Consider the following 19,608-nt stretch of genomic DNA (forward strand, 5'->3'; position numbering starts at 1 on the left):
AAACAGTGAAAACCGTCAACGTGATATTTTATACTGAGCTCTATTTTCCCGCGAAAGTTGTTAAAATGTCACGCAATGTTGCAAAGCAGGAATGTTTTCACAAATGATCTTTTTGTGCCTGAAGCAGAAATGTTAAATATTCCATATACTATTTTTTACCGCCAAACCGCTGTTCAAAACAAGTTAAGTATCTTATTGTTACTTATTTTCGCGGGGCTTGCGAAAACAAAGTCCCGCGTAAACGTATTTTTAAGGCTTTTAATGTATTTTTTGGCCAAATGGCGAAACTTTAGTCCAGCGATTATGCCCGTTCCATTATCGCGAAATTAAGTTCCCGTGAAAATAACAAAACGTAAGAGCTATTGAAAAAACCTAGCTGGTGACATATCTCTTTAATTTTCAGCAGGATTTTTTACAAAAGGAGCACAAGAAAAAATTAAATAGCAACGTTTAATTAAATGACTGATACTCTTTGTTTGTAGTTTTGCCGTACAAAGTAATAAAAAAGGAAAAAATGGTGCCGTAAATCAGCGACAAACAGATCATCTATCCGCTACAATGGATTAAAACTAAAAACATGTAATATCATAGATTGAATGACCGTAAGAAACACCTGGTGTTTCGACATTGCAAAACATTATGCTGAAGCAGTAGCTCCTGGTTCAAAAGTATACTTCCCGTGCAACCACTGCGCAGACGAGCGGAAAGCAGTATGTATAGGACATTAATAAAGAAAATACGTTATTTGAAATAGCCTCCTCAATGGGTTCGGAATGGAAAACAAGTATTATATAACAAACGTACTTAGGGTATTAGTTAACGTTCACAGAAACACGAAAGTTTGTTTTCATGTTAGCGCTTCAAAAGGATTCTTCCAAACTCTGCTGAATGCCGGTAAATCAGGCTATGTAAGCACACAGTGGTTATTTTATATTTCTTTCATAAAATACACCCAAAGAAGTAAAGCGACGTCATAAATGTGGTTATATAGCCTCAAGGGCTTTAGCCTGCTTAGCAGGCGCCGTAGTTGCGAGGAGGCCACGCGAGGAAAAATTGAGGAGGAAAAAATCTATTTATCCTTGCGTGGCCTTCTCGCGATCGCACACTCTCTTAAACCCGCTAAAAAACTATATAGACGCCTGCTACGCAGACTGCATGGGCTTTCAGTGGAAATCCAGCATAAGTGTCATTTGAAACTTCTTTCTTTGACGTGCAATAAAGATACCGTCAAATGCGTTACTAGACCAAAAAGCCTAAGCCTACCGCGCTTCAGAAAGCGTGCGCGTGAACTACGGCTTGTCCAGGTTTGGAAACATGTGCATGATTTCACATACGTTTCCAGTGGCTCGATGAATGATTGTTTCCTTGCTAGTGACCCATCAACTGCTACTTGTAGGCTTTGGCATATTTCCCTTAGCTCAGCCACTTTCAGCGTGTTAAGTTTCTTTGCTCTTGTAAGCTCGCAAATGTTTCTCTCCCCTAGTTGAATGGGGTGATTTGGTACATCCATGTCATGAAGTACTGCTTGCCGCAAATCCTCGAGGGCAATTTCAGATTCCAGCGCCTCTAAGTCTTCCTCTGGAATTTCTTCGTTGGTGTCTTCTAACCCGCTCTTTCCCGTTTGACTTTGTCGTTGTAATGCTGATAGCCTTGAGAAGAAACTGTTTATCTGAGGAGCTGTTCTCCACTCTTCTGGAGTAAACAAAAGATGTCCATTATCGTCCTTGAGGAACTTCATTTCATGGGATACCTGTACTGGATCCGCCTTTAATCCGCTTCTTGCTCCTGTGTTGAACTTTTTTTGCAAATAGTTCTTTACGTGATCCGTCATTCGTTGTGGCTTTTTGGTGGTTTTTAGGGCCCATCCTTCTGTTCGCCTGTCTTTAACGGTTGAAGAGGAGGGTCTGTCGTAATGTGCGGAACTTGCTTCTTGTTCAGAGATAGGTACGCTCACACCAGTTACCTTCTCAGCCCACTTTTTTCTGATAGAATCATACAAGGACTCCGATTCTAACTTTCTGACATGCTTTCCTGAATCCATATGCGCATCAGCTTCTGCCTCTGTCTTAAAAGTGAGGACGCATCCAGTCTCACCGCACGAGAAGATTTCACTATCAGTCCTGGTGTTTTCTAAGACAGTACCCCGCTCTTTCGTTCTGGGACCGAACTGCTGGATTACTTTCAGCCCAGTGTGTCCTTGTTTCTCGATAATCAGTTCACTATACGAAAGAAAGCGCCCAGGTCCAACATTGTAGGCCTTCCAAGTGCGGATTCCACTTTTCTCAAAGGAGAAGTTGTTAATAAGGCTTATACCGGGTATTTTGTTATCCATGCTAGCCGCCTTGGTGGTATCAACTTCCATAACAGCTGCCCTGCAACCCTTCAGGCCGCCGTGGGATTCCAGTGCCTGTTTCATGTCATCTGCCGTTGTCACGTCGTGCTTCTCATTCACCCACCTCCGAATGTGCGCTTTCATGGGCGCAGTTTTCCGATCGCATATGTCCTTCCCAGCCTGAGGATCTGAAAAGTCGTAGCGCAGTGGTGTTACACCTGTCCTTTCTCCAATGTATGGAAGACTGAGGATCAAGGGCCCGTTATGGTATCAAGCATCAAGCTTGATGGTGTAGAGCAGATGCTCAATGACTGACATCACGGCAAAGCTGTCTTGATTGCACGTGTTGATGAGATGCACAAAGCACTCAACTTCGTATCTACCATCAGCATGCAAGTGGGTTATGACTGCACTTACATGCCAGCTCCTGCCGCGCTTGCCAAAAAACTCAGATATCCTTTCCCGGTAATGCTGGGCGAGATATTTCATTGCCCAGTCTATGATTATCAAGCACGTTTCTTCGTTAAGTTGGCCAAGGGCGTCCTGCTTAGCTTCCTCTTGATTAACGGAGCGAATCAAATGTGCCTTCCATGCATGAACTGCTCGAATGTACGCCTTGTTCTCAAACTTCATCCTGGCCTTCTGATCCTCGGTGATGTCCACCTCCTCTAGTCTCTTTGTGATTTCTTCTAACACCATATCGAGAGATTCGTACCTATCACAACCGGTGTCGTGAGGGTGCTGACATTCTACACGAAAGTCAAGATTGGTAGGATCACTAAGAGCATAAACAGTGCAGTGGTCGCTGCTGTTTTCGCCTCTACCCACGTGCGCCTTGAAATCCGTCTTGAAATATCTTTTAGCCTCTTTCATCGCCTGCCCCATCTTTTGGGCCCAGTGCTCGTCTGCGCCGTTCTCCATTAACGTTTCAATAGTTGATAGTAGATTGTCGAATGCTTCAGTTCCTTCGGCTGTGATGTTATCGAGTCCATGAAGGGACTTCTGCATTGATGCTGAGCAAATTTCAAGCATTCGAAACAAAGAACGCTCGCTAGCTGGCTCAAATTCTTGCTCTTTGCAATAGCTTGTGTACTGATGGATAATTCGGGAGGGAATCAATGTTCGTATAACAGCCGGGATGACAATACGTTCCCCAGAGTCTAGCTTTAGCGTTTTTGTCCCAAATGCAACATCTTGAAGTAGGTCTGGTCGTGAAATGTAATTTATAAAATGATCAACTTTCACGGGATCGATTCTTGTTCGGAAGATAGGCTTTTCGGGAACAATTTTTCCTTTTCCTATTTCATTAGCATGCAGACGGGCCTGGTCAATTCTCCATTTAGTTAACCCGGGAATTAATGTCTGCAATTCTGCGCGGCTAAAATCATTTGCGAAAAGAGATAGAATCTGGCGTTTGGTTTGCCAGGACCCTGCTTGATCATGCGCTTTATTCAAGACATCAATAAGCCCAGTACTTGTGTCGAAGCGCTTACGTTTGGATGAATCACCATCTTCTCTTTCAATTATCGATTCACTTCGAATGGAATTCCAAAGTTCTTTTTCCTGTCCTGGGCTAATGACCGACAGTGAGGCTGTTACGGCTTCCCGCGCCTTGCGCATATAGTACTTTTGCTGGGTCGAGGAAATGTCATCCCATAAAGCGTTTAATGTAGAACGTATAGGGCTAAATCGTCCATTGGCCAGGTTTCCTAGAGCATCATTGACTGCTTGTCGTCTCTCGTTTTGGAGTCATGAACAACGAAAGTGAACTTTTGCTCACTGTACCCTAGCCTGTACTTTCTTCCTCACTCTGTACGTTCAGAGCTGTAAAAAGTATTTATCTGAAGGCTACACACCCACTTGACATTAACATTCACTCCAATCACAAGACAAGAAAACACGTATTGCAAATTGGGAATACCGCTGACCTTTTCTGCGCCCTCGACGTTGTCAGGCTCACTTTTTTTACGGTCTTTGTAGTGTTGCAGTCGGCAAGTTGTACAAATAGCTATCATGAAAAACAATAACAACATAAATTATTAGAACTAGCTATCGCCCAAGCAAAATTCATTTGCCGGAGTGCCACCCTCACTGTACTCTATAAACACCCCTCCTGGCCAAAAAGTTGGAGAGAAATGAAACCACTCTTGCTTTTAAAATTTACACATCTTTACTTTTACATTGATGACTCTGTTTCCATTTTTACGTCTACCTCAGTGGATTTTATTATCATTTTGTTTGTTAAGGTTATTTTTGATGAATCGAAAAGTGGCTCTATTATTTTGATTAGGGACGGACCATTATTTTCTTGGAGGGGGGGAGGGAATGAAAAATTTTCCTCTGCAAACTTTTTTTTTAGGTTTTGCACCTCTGCAAACACTTTTTTCCGAAATTCTTACTATTTTTTGTTATACATATCGTGTTTACAAACAATTTATTTTGTCTTTCCAGGCCCTGCAAACAATTTTTTTCAATATTTTCCATCCCCCCCCCCTTCAAAAAAATAATGGTCCGTTCCTTACTGTAAAAAATCCATTTCGACAAGTTTAATCAACTTTGATTTTTAATATATTTTTATTTATCGCTATTATTTTAGTATCAACTATCAGCCAGCTATGTTATTGTTTTGTATCAGATTTTCAGATTTTATATTTTTGACTGAACCAAAATCTCAAATTAATGCGGCTTATGAAGTCAATTGCGTGCAAACTGATAATTCAATTAAGTTTGTGGTTTATATACGTTTAATTTTGTTTTCTGCGAATCCTCGAATATTCATCAAAAACAGTTGTATAAATTGATAAAAAGAAATGATCAATAGTTATTTGGATACATTTTTCTTGCATTCTTTGGAAGAGCTCGCTACAACAGGTGTTTTTTTTTACATCTTAAAATGTGCAAAAAGTATGTTTGTACTTTTAATTAGTTTTGATTTGTGTTGTTGACGACGGCACGTAAAATATGCGTTCGAGTAACTATAAAAAAAAAATTGGCGGGGCAAAGCGTATGCTTGTTTTTATTGGTTTCGATTCAAGAAAGGTACATATATCTTTATTGCCATTACACGCGGTTTTTCCCTAGAAAAAACCGCCTTTTTGATTACAAATATTAGCTGGGAAGCTGAAAAGCAGAAATCTGTAATTTATTTTATATGCAGGGCCCCATTGAAAACCACATTTGTGGCGTGGTCTCCCTGTTGAAATGTTTTTATTAGCAACATTGAAAATAAAGTTATTCAGTGTATTTTATGGACTCGAAAGCATCAGTACTTATACGACTTTTGAGTTGCAGTCAAGTTATTTTTCCAGAGCCCTCACACTCCTCCCTGTTGCTGACCAGAAGTTGAATAGCATATTGTGGTACAAGATTGGTGTGAAATGTGAAAATGGAAAGCACAAGCACTTGGTTTATCCGTTGTTCTCTAAGCTAATCTTTACTTATACTCCGATGTGCCAGACACCAAGCTATAAAATAATACTGCTTTATATAAAACTGTTACCTTCTGATAAATTATAGAATTTAGTGATTATCTATCGCTTAGATTTCGAATAAGTGGCGAACCCGAAGGGCGAGTATTGTATGATACAAATATACCACTATACCACACTAAATTTACGTATCACGTAACATTTTCACCTTTCCAAAATGCTGACCTTTCATGCTGACCTGGTTAAACCAGTTTCGTGGAGCACAAATTCATAAGATCTCGGTTTACTTTCGCGCATATTTTTCTCCACGAAGTAGATTAGAAATAAAAAGAACCCAGGCCGAATCCGTTCGTTACTGTAAACAAAAAACGAAAAAAAAAACACAAAGCGACAAAAGATGCCATAAAGTGGAGTATAGTGCGCTATGAAGAGGAAGAGTTTTCCTGCGAGAATAATAATCTCATGCGTGACCTTACAATTGGCGCATGCTGAGAACAAGTTGGAAAGTTCTCCTGGAGCCTGTTCCAGGCGTTCGGTTCGTTCGTTCCTCGACGTTCTTCGCGCTAATTCCGTTTTTCGCGATGCTCCCCAATAACGAGCGCCTCGAGCAGGCTAGTTATACCAACTCCTCCTAACTCCTGTCGACTGGGTTCCAACAAACTGCACATTACAAAAATAATGCCCCTTATAGAGAGATATTCTTTCCATTTCGATTGCGCAGAAGATTTGGATTGTTTAACATTGGTCAGTGAATTGTATTTTTTTTTAGCATATTGAAATTTTTTTTTTTTTTTCAGGAATAAATTTTACAAACAAAAATGCAGGACAGTGAAAAGGGCCACCACCAGGAACAGGTAGGCTACGAGGTAATTTAAACGTATCAGTCTATCGCAGTTTGTTCGTGCAATAAGAACCGTTTTAGGCAATTGGTTGACGGCCGATAATTTTTGTGAATGCATTGTACAGCATCACGTGCTTTAGTTTAGGTTCTCAATAGGGATGGAGCGAGGCCGGGGGGAGGGGGGGGGAAGGTGGTTGGGTGTTGGATTCTGAATCTAGCTGTCCATCTAAAGTAGCGCAGCCTTTATTATTTTTTTTTTTCGGTGTCTCTCTTCACCGAGAGGTAAGAACCCGGGAAAATAATTTGGGACAACCTAATGAGATTATGGGTGGGGAGGTGGGTGACTACGTTGGACTTTATAGCACCGCATCCGGGGAGAATAGAATACTCTTGTCGCTACATCTACGGAAACATCTATACGCTTTGTAATCAATTACCCTTACTAGCTATATTGTAAGTTGGTTGTGTGCAATTTGAGGTAAAGATACGACAATACCCTCCAGTTTAATTTTATTTCCCTCCCATCTAATATCCTTTCGTAACGAGCCAACAGATAATGCCTTTCGCTTCTATGTCAAAAGTGTCCTTGGGAAAAAAATTCGAGCACTATAACACGGTTGAAAGAGCGTATTTCAGGTTATTCACTGGTAATTTCTAAGAAGGAACAATAATTATTATTTTTTATTTTTCCTCACAGTAGCGTTTACAAGTTTCTTTTTTTAACCTGTTCTGACGATCTTACTAATAATTTTAGGTGCCAGTTTTTCAAATGGAGCGCGTATTTATTTTTTTCCTTTTTCCAGGAGCGATATCTTACCAAATAATTTAAAGAAAAATCCAGGTTTAAATAAGCACAACCTTTCCTTAGCTGGTGGAGGTTTTTTTTTCAATTATCACATATTTTCCCACAAAACTTAGTGTCTTGGAGAAGGTGGCTAAGCTGTAAATCACTATTCTTTATATCAAAAATCTATCTAAAATGCACTAGTGTAAATAGTTTGGACCCCTACGTCACCATTAAAAAGAAGTTAAATAATAAATGAATGATATAGTCTTAATACCGCATTTACAAAGCTCAATGCGCTTCACAGTTAGAATTTTATTGGATGATACCGGACATCAGCATTCATATAAAAGAACTGGTAAATACAGTCTTCGACCAATAACGGCCACTTCTAAATAGCGAACACCTCTCGTTTTTGTCTATCTGGATATTCACCCGACCGTAGGTTCAATTATCATATGGGGAGATACCCAGGTATCCCATGAGGTTGGTCGCGTCACACGGCGTGAGTGGACTAACCGGGCACGCGGGAAAAAATACATTTTTTTTATTGTGGTGATAATTGAACTAAACTACCACTCTACTATATATCTTTTTTATAATATTAGTATTTTTTTTTTTTCTATTTATCTATTTATATAATATTAGTGTTTTTTATATTTTATATTTTATATCTATTTATATAATATTAGTATTTTTATATTTTATATTTTATATTTTATATTTATTTTAGTGTCCCCAATTAGCTATTTAGCTTATTACCATTGACACTTAAATAAAGGTTATGTATGTATCCATGTATGTTAAGTCTTCTCATGAGAAACTGACAAAAACGTCGCCACAAGGCTCAAGGAAATTTTACAACTTTTTTTTTTCAAAGCACCCTTACCATCGCTATCAAAGTAAAAGATCAAAATGAGGCCACTAGCTATTCCTACTAACACGGCCTCTGTTGTCCATTTTGCAGCGTGCACCACTCCGAGAGGCTCCTCCGAATGACTACCGAATACTGTCTATTGTGTCCATATTCTTCTGTCCAGCGCTTGGCATTCTGGCAATTGTTATGTCATTTGTGGTATGTGCAGTATAACCATAATGTTATTATTCTCCATATAGAGCAGTTTTTAGTTGAGTGTCGTAAAAATAAAACCAAAGTAATAACTCCGACCAACCACCACTGACACTTACAATTCAGTAAACCAATCGATACTCGAACGCGCGAAAACGTGCGCGAGTAAATTCACAATTGTTTGGTTTTACTTCTCATTGGCTGAGAAAGTGGCGCGATATTTTTTTCAATGAGCGTAGTAATGCAAAACCAAAGTAAAAGCAAATGACTTTCGACACTCAAGTGAAAACCGCTCCAAAGCAACCCAAGGCTACCAGCTGGCTACCTGCTGAAGGTTTTCATTTGGTAATTTATAAACATCCATATGTTTAGTGAAGAGTAATACTCCAAATAGCTTTTCGCCTTATAAACCACTGGACTGGAGACAGATATGAGCGACAGTATAAACCACTTCATATGCATTTCTAACCCTAACCGTGTGTGATTCCGTCTCCTGCAACGACACGTTAGACTGTGAGGAGACAATGCTTGTGATTGTGTATTACGTAAATTACGTTACTCGATAACGAAACGTTATCAGCCACTTAATCGTTATTCCCATCCCAACCTTTGGTGAGTGATTTTCAGCGGTGTGGGTACTGCAATAGATTGCGGAGATCCCAATTGGAGCCTGAAGGATCGGAGTAAAAAAGGGAAACTGTGAAAACACTCACTGAGGCAAAATGACATAAAACGCTGGGGGCTACCTCCGATTAAATAGTGGTAATCCCAAGTAGACTAACTATTGCAAATCGCCCTTGGGGGCATGGTTTTGCATAAAACCCCTTTCCAATTTTCTTTTAACTTTAGCCGGAGGCTAGACAGCTTAAGGCTAGATTCTTATAACTAATCAAAGAAAAATCAATTTTTTTCAGACTAATCAGCGCTATGAAGAAGATGACCTTAAAAGAGCGGAGGACGCATCCAAGGATGCAAGGTTCTCGGCACTTCTTGCCATTGGCTTTGGAATCGCCATCGCCCTATTTTTTATTTTCATTGAGGAAATCGTGCCAACATTTGCCTAGAGATAACTTGTGTACATTTTCTTTTTCACGTCATGTCAAGCTTAAAAAAATTAACCCTGGAGAATATAACAGTAAAATGACTTATTAGGTAAAAGCCTTAATGCTGGCTCTTTTGCAACGATGTGATGCAAAAGCCAATTTGCAAAATGTACTGTGTAAATTTAATTTCGGTTATTGGCCGTTTTGCCTATTTTATAGAAAACACAGAAATATAGCATCACCCCATACGAGTAAAATAACATTCTTAGTGACACCCTCGATTGAAGAAAGTAGAAGCTGTAAGGAACGACGAAGTATCGAACCTGTGCAGAAAATGTAAGCGTGCGTTTATCTCGTCGGCTTATTGTCAGGCAGTATTCAGCGCGATTTCGCAGGATAACTGTTACGAATGTACTTAACACTTTCTAACACTGTTTATGGTGGGATTAACAGAATCGGACATTTAATTCACTGTAAGATGAAACATCGCTGAAAAATTGTACACAATCGGTTCTTGTGTAAAGCAATCTTTGATTAACCCATGTATTAGCAACCTAACTGTAGCCACACTAAGTGTATGATCGCGCAAGTATTTCTTATAACCACTATATATATTTTTATATAATCCTTGAATGGAACATGTCGTAGTCTTTTCGAGTCGAACCTCTCCTTATGGATACGTATGTAATACGGACACCTCCCTTAAGGTGATTCCCTAGTATTGCATTGCGCATCCTTACTGCGCAGAATTTTACGCGTAGTTAGCGCGCGCACATTAACAAAATGGCGGCTTTTTTCTATGCGGCTTGGTTCGCGAGAGGGATAAAACATCGTTTTCTCGTAAACGAATACGGTGACCTATCATTTTTTCTCTTAGTTTGAGAGTATGGCAGAATAATCCATAATCAACGAAAACGTGTACTTTTCCAGTACTCGCAAAGGAATTATCAAGGAATTATGTGGTATATACAAGGTCTTCCTGCTCCTAAACGAATACGCTGACCCCCCCCCCCCCCCTTTTTATTTCCAAATTTAACTTCCCTGAAGGTTAACAACAAACCAGCAAAGTTTGGTTGAAAATCTATGAGCAGTTTTATTTCCCAGAAATTACCTTAAAGATACTTCGCTCAATCCGGAAGAGACCAAAACTTATATAACTCTACCTCTGTAAAATATACGGACACCTCCATAATACAAACGCTCTTCCTTGTCCCTTTGGTGCTCGTAACAAAAAAGTTCGACTGTACTACTTTTCCATTTAAGTACAAAGCAAATAAATATATGGTATTTGTATGGCATTATTCAAGGTATTATATCGAAATCGATATCGTGCAATTAAACTTCTATATAATCTTCACAAGTAACTAAGAAATAAACCTCACATTTACAACATCTGTATCTTTTTTTCAAATAAGTAAAAAAAGCATGCAAGATAAAAAAAAAAATAATAATTATTGTCGATATATTTTCTACACTAGTGCAAACATTTCTAACGAATAAGAAGAAAAATATTTTTTTTTTTATTTATTCTTGACCTTTCAGCTAATTTTTCATTTTTGTACATTTAATTATTATTTAGCATCCAAACATAAAAATATAGATATCAGTATGAGTTTTTGAGGAGGAACTAAGCAAATTAGTTCACATCAAGGCGGACAAATGTTATATATTTTTTGACTGTAGCCAAAATTGCAAGTATGCTATTGAAGACAATAGATTGACTGGCAGAAAGTGAGTAGAGTATGAAAGCAAGGACAAAATTTTTAATTGAAATCTACTTGCAATTCTAGTCGCTAGTCAAAACACGTACAATGCAATCATCTAATTATTCGCGTTAGGCTTCTCTTCCCTAGATGACCACAGGCGCGGCAGGAGTGGCGAAAATCCGAAAAATTAAGACGGCAATCAAATATTTATAACTTTTAAGCCTGACACTTACGAAGAGCCAATAGCACAGAAGCCAAAGACCAATAAGCGTATTAAGCATCAGCTATTATTTTTACGTACTAGAAGAAAGCTTACTTAAAGAGATCTTAAGGTGGCTCTAATAAGATTTTCATTTGTTATGAGAAGTGTAAAGTAGGAAGCTTTTTCGCGACCTATAAGGAGAAAAAGTTAAAGATAGAATGGAATTATGGGGTTAGAGAAAATGCAGCTACAACTGAAGAAGCAAAAGTTATCAAATCTTTATAGATAAGTTTTTTTAGATGATTAGATTTCTTTACAGCGCAACTCCGCCCGATTCATTGACACTTATAAAATCTACTCTTTGATGTCAGTTCCCAGTGGCAGCAATTTTTTTTAAATGTTAAAAGCAACTGCGATGTAATACCTTTTCAGCAAATTATAGCATAAGAAACCTTTAGAATTAACGTGTCTCAGTTTTGTCCTGTTTGGTATGACGTACCAACCAGTGAGATCTCCAGGGGCTAATCGACCAATAAGAAAACAGAAACCCTGGGTGGTAAATATGATAAACGCGAGTGCGGCCATACTACTGAAAACCCTGAAAAAAAAAATTCAGGCTGATAGAAACCTGGGGATAGAAATTTATAAGCCTAGAAAGCCTTACAAACGTAGAAAGAAAGATGTAAAAAAATTACATATGGCTTTCGACACACGTCTCTGAAATGAAAGAAAAATCAGTGCATGCCCTGAGCAGGATTCGAACCCGCGTCTCCCTGTTACTAGTCAGGCGTGATAAACACTACACCATCGGGTCAACCACGCTGGATACGTGGCAACTTATTGATGCGGTATCGGATCGAGCGCGGTCAATCCGCAGGGCATTTTTCTTTCGAGACATTTGTGTGTTTCATGGCTAAATTCCCAAATTAAATTGGGTTACGTGACAGATAGAAATTTTATAAGCCTAGAAAGCCTTACAAACGTAGAAAGAAAGATGTAAATAAATTAGCCTAAATTACAGATGGCTTTCGACACACGTCTCTGAAATGAAAGAAAAAATTGCATGCCCCGATATCCACTACACCATATTTCATTTCAGAGACGTGTGGCGAAAGCCATCTGTAATTTATTTACATCTTTCTTTCTAAAATTAGCTATGAGCGGGATTCGAACCCACGACCTTTGCGTTACCGGTGCAATGCTCTACCACTGAGCTATCAAAGCCACACGGGCGCTTGTTTTTTCTCTATTGCGATGTAGACCTTGAAGAAATGTAAGCCCTTTTAACTCTCTATATTCCAGAATAGAGTGGTTATTGGAATAGTAATCTGGAATTGCTTAAGTTATGCTTTACTAAGTGCTTTGATTGGTTCCGGGGTTACTTAACTAATCGCAGCTTACTCCCGCCCGTTTTCCCTTGCTTGGCACCGATTACCACGTATTTACTTGGAGTTAAGTTTGCATTGGTTGTGTGTTGTGACCACAGCAATTTAAATGAGTTTAATTGCTATGTTTTGGTTTTACGTGCAGTTCTGATTAAACTTCTTCACACACAGCAATGCGAAACAGAAAGTTGTACGCTAAGCTTTGACATTGTCCAAAGTGCGCTCCCACGGACTGAGTGAAGAATGAATATATTGCACTGTGTCTCCTAACATCTCTTCTTTTCAATACATTGAAGGCAACAGGAGGTGTAACAATTTTATGAAAAATCAATGGATACTTTTTCCGCGCTCATTTTTTAACTGACTAAAGCATCTTTTAATTTTCTTAGAATCCTATTTCATGTAGAAACCCTGTCTTTTGTTATTTTCTTTATCAGATTCACTTAACGAAGTTGATTATAATGTTGAAGATGTTAAAAGAATTATACATGCTTTGATTTGATTTGTCCTTTCCGGAACAGACGGTCAGTTTTTCGCATACAAAATTTTAAGTACATTTGGGGTTTTTTTATAGGCCCTGTATTAAAAAAGTTAAAAATTTCTTTCACAACACCTAAGAAGGTACATGTTACGGTATCTCTTAGAGCAAGATTAAAGTGAGTCGCATAGAAACTACAGTTATTGTAAAAAAAAATAATAATACATAAAGTCAACTATACATCAGAATTTTCATGCAATTTTATCCTTTCTGGCGCGCAAGTAAGTACATTGGTTTACTTATCATGCAGACATCGGTAATTATGAACTGCTTATCCATGTGCGCATGTTTTGCCTGTCCAAACCGAGTGCTAACTTAATATTTTCCGCACTATTATCATTTAACAGCGGCAGTACTGAATGAGGAGCAGAGATGTTACGTGACTTGTTTCAAAACTACAGCAAGTCTCACGTCCTGTCTTCAAGAGAAATGATCAGGTGGTAGTCACATTCAGAGCTAAACTCAAACAAATAATTGATTGGTAGTATAGCAAGTGAAAATTTACATAATAGTGGGAACGTTATACAGTAGAAAAAGACAGCAGAAAAACGCTCAACCATAACGTAAATCAAAGTAGGAGAAGAAGAGTTGGAGGCACAGTGCCTTCATATGTTAACTTTAAATAGAGGTCGCCGACCCACGCTTACAAGTGCTTGTGTTGACAACGCAAGCTTGTGTGAAATCACAAGCAAAAGGAAATATTCCAAAAACGACGATACTTTTTGACTAGCCTCTTTTAGAATAATCTTTTTTCCCGTAAATTGAGTACAATCGTGGAAGAACTTTTATTACATAATAATATTATTTCTTGAGAGATACTTTAAGGAGAGTTTCGTGACACTTTTTCTTCATTTTTTGTGTACATTCAATTTTATTTAATCCAGAAGGACAACGAGCAACTCCTACAAGTCATCTCTACACAATCAGGTAAGTACTCAATTATCATTTAATAATTTAAGTTGAAAAAGTGTAAAACACTACATTTCCTTTTACAATTGAATTATTTCATCTGATCTTTTCTTCTTTTTATGTTATCCCTAAACATTAAACGCACTAGTGGGTATTATCAGCTGTATTATGGAATTTAGCAACTTAATTATTTAGGTTGGGTAAAGTTTTGTTTAGAGAGGTATGTTGGCCTGAACGTTAGTTTGCTGGGCCTTCACCACCGTTCTTGTGTTATTTGAGTCAACCTTATTTAAGAAATAGAAAACATGTTCAAAACTCGGTTTCAAAGTACTAAAGCTTCAGAAGCAACTTATCCAGAATTTTGGCAGATGAATTTATCACGATAAGGGTTCTGCGTGACCTTAGTTTCACGATCCATCTTGAATGTTTTTGCTGACCTTTGCACGTAAAATGTTCTTCAGGAATGGACAAACCCATTACTGACATGGAATGCATCTCACTACGGTGGAATGACGAGATCAACGTAGATCCCTCTAAAGTTTGGGTCCCGGATATTGTGCTCTACAACAGGTATTCTAATAGTACCTAAGTTAACCTCTTAGTGAAATAAAAACCTTACGCGATAAATTCTCCATCTTAAACAAGGGATATAGATATGAAGAGATATGAAGAGAGTTGAAAACCAGTCTTAACTTTTGAGATCAAAGCTCTTCCCTTAGAGCTGGGGTCGATTTTTAAGCTATAATTTATTATTTATTATTTATTAAGTAAATTCCTCCAATTTTGTGACTTTATGAAAAATTTTTTCCTGTCAACAATTTGATATGACATGTCACTGTTCACGGAACATAAGGTTGCCTTTGGGCAACGTACCAATCAATCATGTTTTAAACTTAACGTTTACAGATGTATCTCTTTTTTTAACCTAGCGCAGAGTTTACTTTCTCCGGGGGAACACACAAGTACAAAACGGACGTTGTTATCTTTTCCAATGGCAGCACAATTTGGCTTGCGCCCGCTATGTTCATTACCGTCTGCCACTTAGATGTCAGGTAAACTTTGAATTAATGTAGTATTTGTCTGTTGCTCAAATATCTTATAGTTCACCACTAAATTTTATCCGATTCTGACTGGTTTAAGTTGATCACGTAACACGATAGTGTTCATTTGCGGAGGGCACTATCAGCCCATTAAGAGCCCGTCCGAGAAAAATGCCGGAATCAATAAGGCCCGCCTGTGAATTTTTTTGTAAACAATTGGGCCTTCAGATAGTCAGAAAAAAAAAAAAACACTAAATTCAATGCATTTAGTAGTTGTCTGGTTTTATTTCGTTTGTTTATTTTCGGCTTCCAATTTAGTTTTTTATAATTCACGATGCTCGTTTTTGAATGGGCGCGCGGAAGAAAATTTAGTGGTGCACAATAACAACGATAGAGTGTTTTTGTCTCTGAACTATCGGTCTGATAGTTGCCCCTTGATGTTCTTCAAAATAGCATATTAGCCCTCGAAGCCTCGCTTCTCTTACTAATATTTGTTTTAAGAACATCAAATTTCCGTTATCTTCCGATAGTTCCTCGACGAAACATTCTATTGTTTAAATAGTTTATTTCAGAGCTGTTATGCTTCATGCGGTTTCTTCCGTAATTTTGCTCATAGTGACCTCACGTTTTAGCAGAACGTTGATTTTCTATAATCGCCGTTTACTACATATAGTTCTCAGCTAGCTCACACTCTTTTTGATTTCAGGGTGTCTTTTTAAGTATGATTTACGTTGTTTCCATTTAAGATATTTCCCTTTCGATGATCAAAAGTGCCCCATGAAGTTCGGAAGCTGGACCCATGACGAAACACGTTTAGACATGCGCATCCTTACCAATGCTTCCAGTGACGACATCTACACAGAGCATGGCGAATGGCAGTTGCTAGGACTGGAACAGAAAAGGTAAGCGGGTAAGATTCCGACCTCATATATTTTTATTCTTTCCTTGTTTTAGATTTCCTTGGTTTTTTATAGAAATTAGTTTAATAAGCATTTCATGGCAGGTCCATACCAGCCTTTAGGTTGCCACATCAGACCTGCCTTAAAGGAGAAGTTCACTCCAAAATGGCCATTAATTTTTTTTACGCCAATAAAACGTTTATGCAAAGATATTTATTCACCAAAATTTCAGCTTCTAACGAGCGCTTAAACCCTACGAAATCCTTTTCGTAGGGTCACCATACATAACAGCTCCAAGATGGCGGCGTTCAGTTGTCGAGTTTTGGGCTACTTTAGAGAAAGATTTCGTAGGATTTTAGCGCTCGTTGGAAGTGAAATTTGGTGAATAAATATTTATAAACTTTTTATTGGCGTAAAGAAAATAAATGGCCATTCTGGAGTGAACTTCTTCTTTAAGGGAACATTCATTACTTATGTCAGGGGGTGGGCTGGCAAGAATTGAGGGGGGGGGGTCATGAAAAATCCAGGATGTTCTGAGAGGGGGTCACCTTCAAATCTTGCAGACAAAGAGGTGGGCTATCTGTTTTCTTATTAACACTTCTATTCAGTTATGATCGTGTGTATTACAGTATTAATGTCAATACAAAAGAAGTCTTGATTTCGTAAAAATGATGTTGCAATGTTGTGTCCAGATCATGTTTGGCGGAATATAACTGGCACCAGGGGGTTTCCTCCTATTGTTTTCATTCTCCGAGGACACTGAGCTACTGTGGTGCACAAGAACGATGTCCTCCTCGCTGTCACTTTCTCCTTCACTAGTGTTTTCGTCACTAGTTTGTTTTTGGATGCGATCCTGCTACGCAGGCTATTTTGTTACAAAATAAACACTCGTTGTTAGTAGGCTAGTTCCTGTTAGGGGGGGGGGTTTCTTTTGCTTGGAAGAGGGTCAACATGTTTTGGTTTTGTTTATAATGAATCTTGCCAGCCCCCCTTCCCAACCCTGGCATAAATAATGAATGGTCCCTAACGACGGAAAATGACTTTTTGTATGTATGCTTCTTTTGAACGAGTCGTAAAATTTGTCCTCTTTGTAAAGAAATATCTCACTTGTAAATTTCCCTTTTTTAGGTCATCAAAATTGTACGACTGCTGCCCCAAACCGTATGTCGACATAACGTACATTATCCACGTCCGTCGGAAGCCGCTGTTCTATACCCTGTACCTGATTGTCCCAGCCATAATAATCACAGCCATGGTCCTTGTCGGCTTCTACCTGCCACCCGAGTCTGGAGAGAGAATGCAGTTAGGCATTACTGTACTGCTAGCCATGATAGTGTTCCTGCAGCTTGTTTACCAGAATCTTCCCTCCACCTCCAATAGTGCACCCCTTTTAGGAAAGTTCTACATCGTTACAATGTTTCTGATTTCCCTTTCATTAGGTGCGACTTGCATAGTGCTGAACTACTCATACGGCCGCCATTCTGACGGTGAAATGCCGATGTGGGTTCGGTTGATTTTCTAGATTGTCTCGGAAGAGTTTTGGATCAAACAAAAACTCTGGAAAGAGAAGGCGAATGATTACTAGTGATGATATTTTTAAGAGAAACGAATGGAAAACCGCCGCAAGTATTTTGGATAAATTCTTTATGGCTTTCTTTGCATTGATAATAACTTTCGTGTCACTGTACTTGTTTTATCAAGCTCCCCACTTTTAGGCTGTAATTGTTTATCATTACAGAGAGAAAAAATATTTAGTATAAATGGTTTAAAGGGGGCGTCAAATCTACCATAATCAAGAGACTCAGAACCCGTTCCAGTAAAAAAGGAAAATAAATTAAATTGATTTATTTAAACTCGGTAAAAACAAGCAAAGTAGGCTCTTGACTCGTTTGTTTAGTGTAAAAAAGTCAATCTTTCTTTATGATTGCCTACTAAAACTATAGGGGTAACCTGTAATATTGCCTACCTACTTGTTGTTTTATCACGATCGAGAATAAAGAACAATTCTTAATCCACATCATAATGGTAAAGTACGTACATTCAGTCTTCTTTCCCTGCGTCACTTACGTTACAAAACAAAACCATACGACAAGAGCTGAAACATATGTACCTGCTTGAAATGGATTAGTTTTACTTCTTTCATCTTAAAAAGAGCTAACAAACAAAGTGGCTTTCGTTCATAATTATTTTAATTGTGCATCGATGTCAGTAAAGGCGCCCATGATCTTTTAAAAGATCATCTTTTAAAACATCTGGAAAAACAGATATCTTTCTTTGGGCGTCCCAATGACCTCCCTTCTAACAGAGTCTTGAATTTCGAGCTGTTGCGAACAGATGTCGTAGCCCTGTGGAGATCCCTGTAAGGTAGAAACGACCGAATGCATTTTGTGGGGTTACGTCATCATTGCATTTTAGAAGATATCTCTCGTGCACAAAAGGACAGACTGCAGGACGGTTTTATAGCTTCATACATTACAACAAGTTTGAATAAGCCTGGTGGTTCGATAAAATTTTAAAAGCAACTAAAATAAATGTTACTTTCCTCAGGAAAGGCTCCGCGGGTCCTGTACCCTTCTTTGTCAGATCTTCCGAAATCTTCTGACGTACAATTTATCAACAAAACCAATTTCCCTATGAAGATAGTATGCCCAACAGTTATTGAGCTTTTTGACAACCTGCCGATTACCGAAGTTTTCCAACCTGATTTTTCCACAGACAGAACCTAAGTGCAGATTTTCTGTTGACGGATACTTAGTTCTTTACCTAGACGGAAACGTGCTTCAGACACTCTTACAACGTAGGTGAAAATGTGTCATAATTTCACTGTCTTGGTCTCGCAAGGGTTCGAGAAAAATCAACATCCAAGACAATACTGGCAGTGAATTTACCAAAGGCCAAGAGACTTACTAACAAATGGAGAACCCTTAAAAAGACCGTCTATTTAAAGACAAATGCAAGGCATTATCTGGCACGTGTGGAGATGTCCAAATATGGATCGAATATAGTGTGGCAGAGGGTATTACAGTAATAATGCAAAAAATAAACCCCAATAGAATGTTTAGCTTTTCACTGCTCTCAAATTGAAGGTCCGCTCCGCAGACGTTTTTTAACTTTGCAAAAAGTTACATCTTAAGGTGCAATAATACAAAATTCGGTCACTGAGCTCATTTTTGAGTAATAAGCACTTAAAGCGAAAATAAAGGGTGTCTTCTTGCTATGGTAACAATGGCGTCATGGAAATGACCACAACTTGTTCAGCAATGATTGGAAGTTTCATTATTGTAGCAGCAACTTATAAATATTTGTAGTACTGATCCATCAAAGTATAAGAGTGGATAAAGTACTAAATTGGTTTAATTGTAAGCTTTAATAATTTCACAGATGTATCCACGTGGTTCTTCCGGAGTACCGGCTACTATTACTACATTTGTC

At 38.5% G+C, this 19,608-nt stretch overlaps 3 protein-coding genes, 1 non-coding gene and 2 pseudogenes across 5 annotated transcripts in view; 4 read left to right on the top strand and 2 right to left on the bottom strand.

The window, feature by feature from the left end:
• The window catches only part of LOC144644560 (uncharacterized), an 83,707-nt gene that overhangs the window by 18,582 nt on the left and 45,517 nt on the right, over positions 1-19,608 (top strand). The window lies entirely within an intron of this gene.
• Positions 1-19,608, top strand: part of LOC144644561 (uncharacterized) — a 30,115-nt gene that overhangs the window by 8,148 nt on the left and 2,359 nt on the right. The window lies entirely within an intron of this gene.
• LOC144642350 (uncharacterized) lies at positions 1,187-4,500 on the bottom strand (annotated as a pseudogene).
• On the top strand, positions 6,579-10,135 carry LOC144642351 (uncharacterized). The gene is made up of 4 exons (XM_078501315.1): positions 6,579-6,614; positions 7,356-7,379; positions 8,353-8,460; positions 9,369-10,135. The coding sequence occupies exons 1-4, from the start codon at positions 6,579-6,581 to the stop codon at positions 9,516-9,518; spliced, it is 318 nt and encodes a 105-aa protein (XP_078357441.1). The 3' UTR covers positions 9,519-10,135.
• Positions 12,558-12,629, bottom strand: Trnat-ggu (transfer RNA threonine (anticodon GGU)). Its single transcript has one exon. It is a non-coding gene; the product is annotated as a tRNA-Thr (tRNA).
• LOC144642056 (neuronal acetylcholine receptor subunit alpha-7-like) lies at positions 14,683-18,169 on the top strand (annotated as a pseudogene). The gene is made up of 4 exons (XR_013568688.1): positions 14,683-14,807; positions 15,167-15,289; positions 16,024-16,179; positions 17,305-18,169. The product of XR_013568688.1 is annotated as a neuronal acetylcholine receptor subunit alpha-7-like (transcript).

The sequence above is a fragment of the Oculina patagonica genome, chromosome 2, assembly GCF_052425735.1.
Source record: "Oculina patagonica isolate OP01 chromosome 2, crgOcupat, whole genome shotgun sequence".
NCBI lineage: Eukaryota > Metazoa > Cnidaria > Anthozoa > Scleractinia > Oculinidae > Oculina > Oculina patagonica.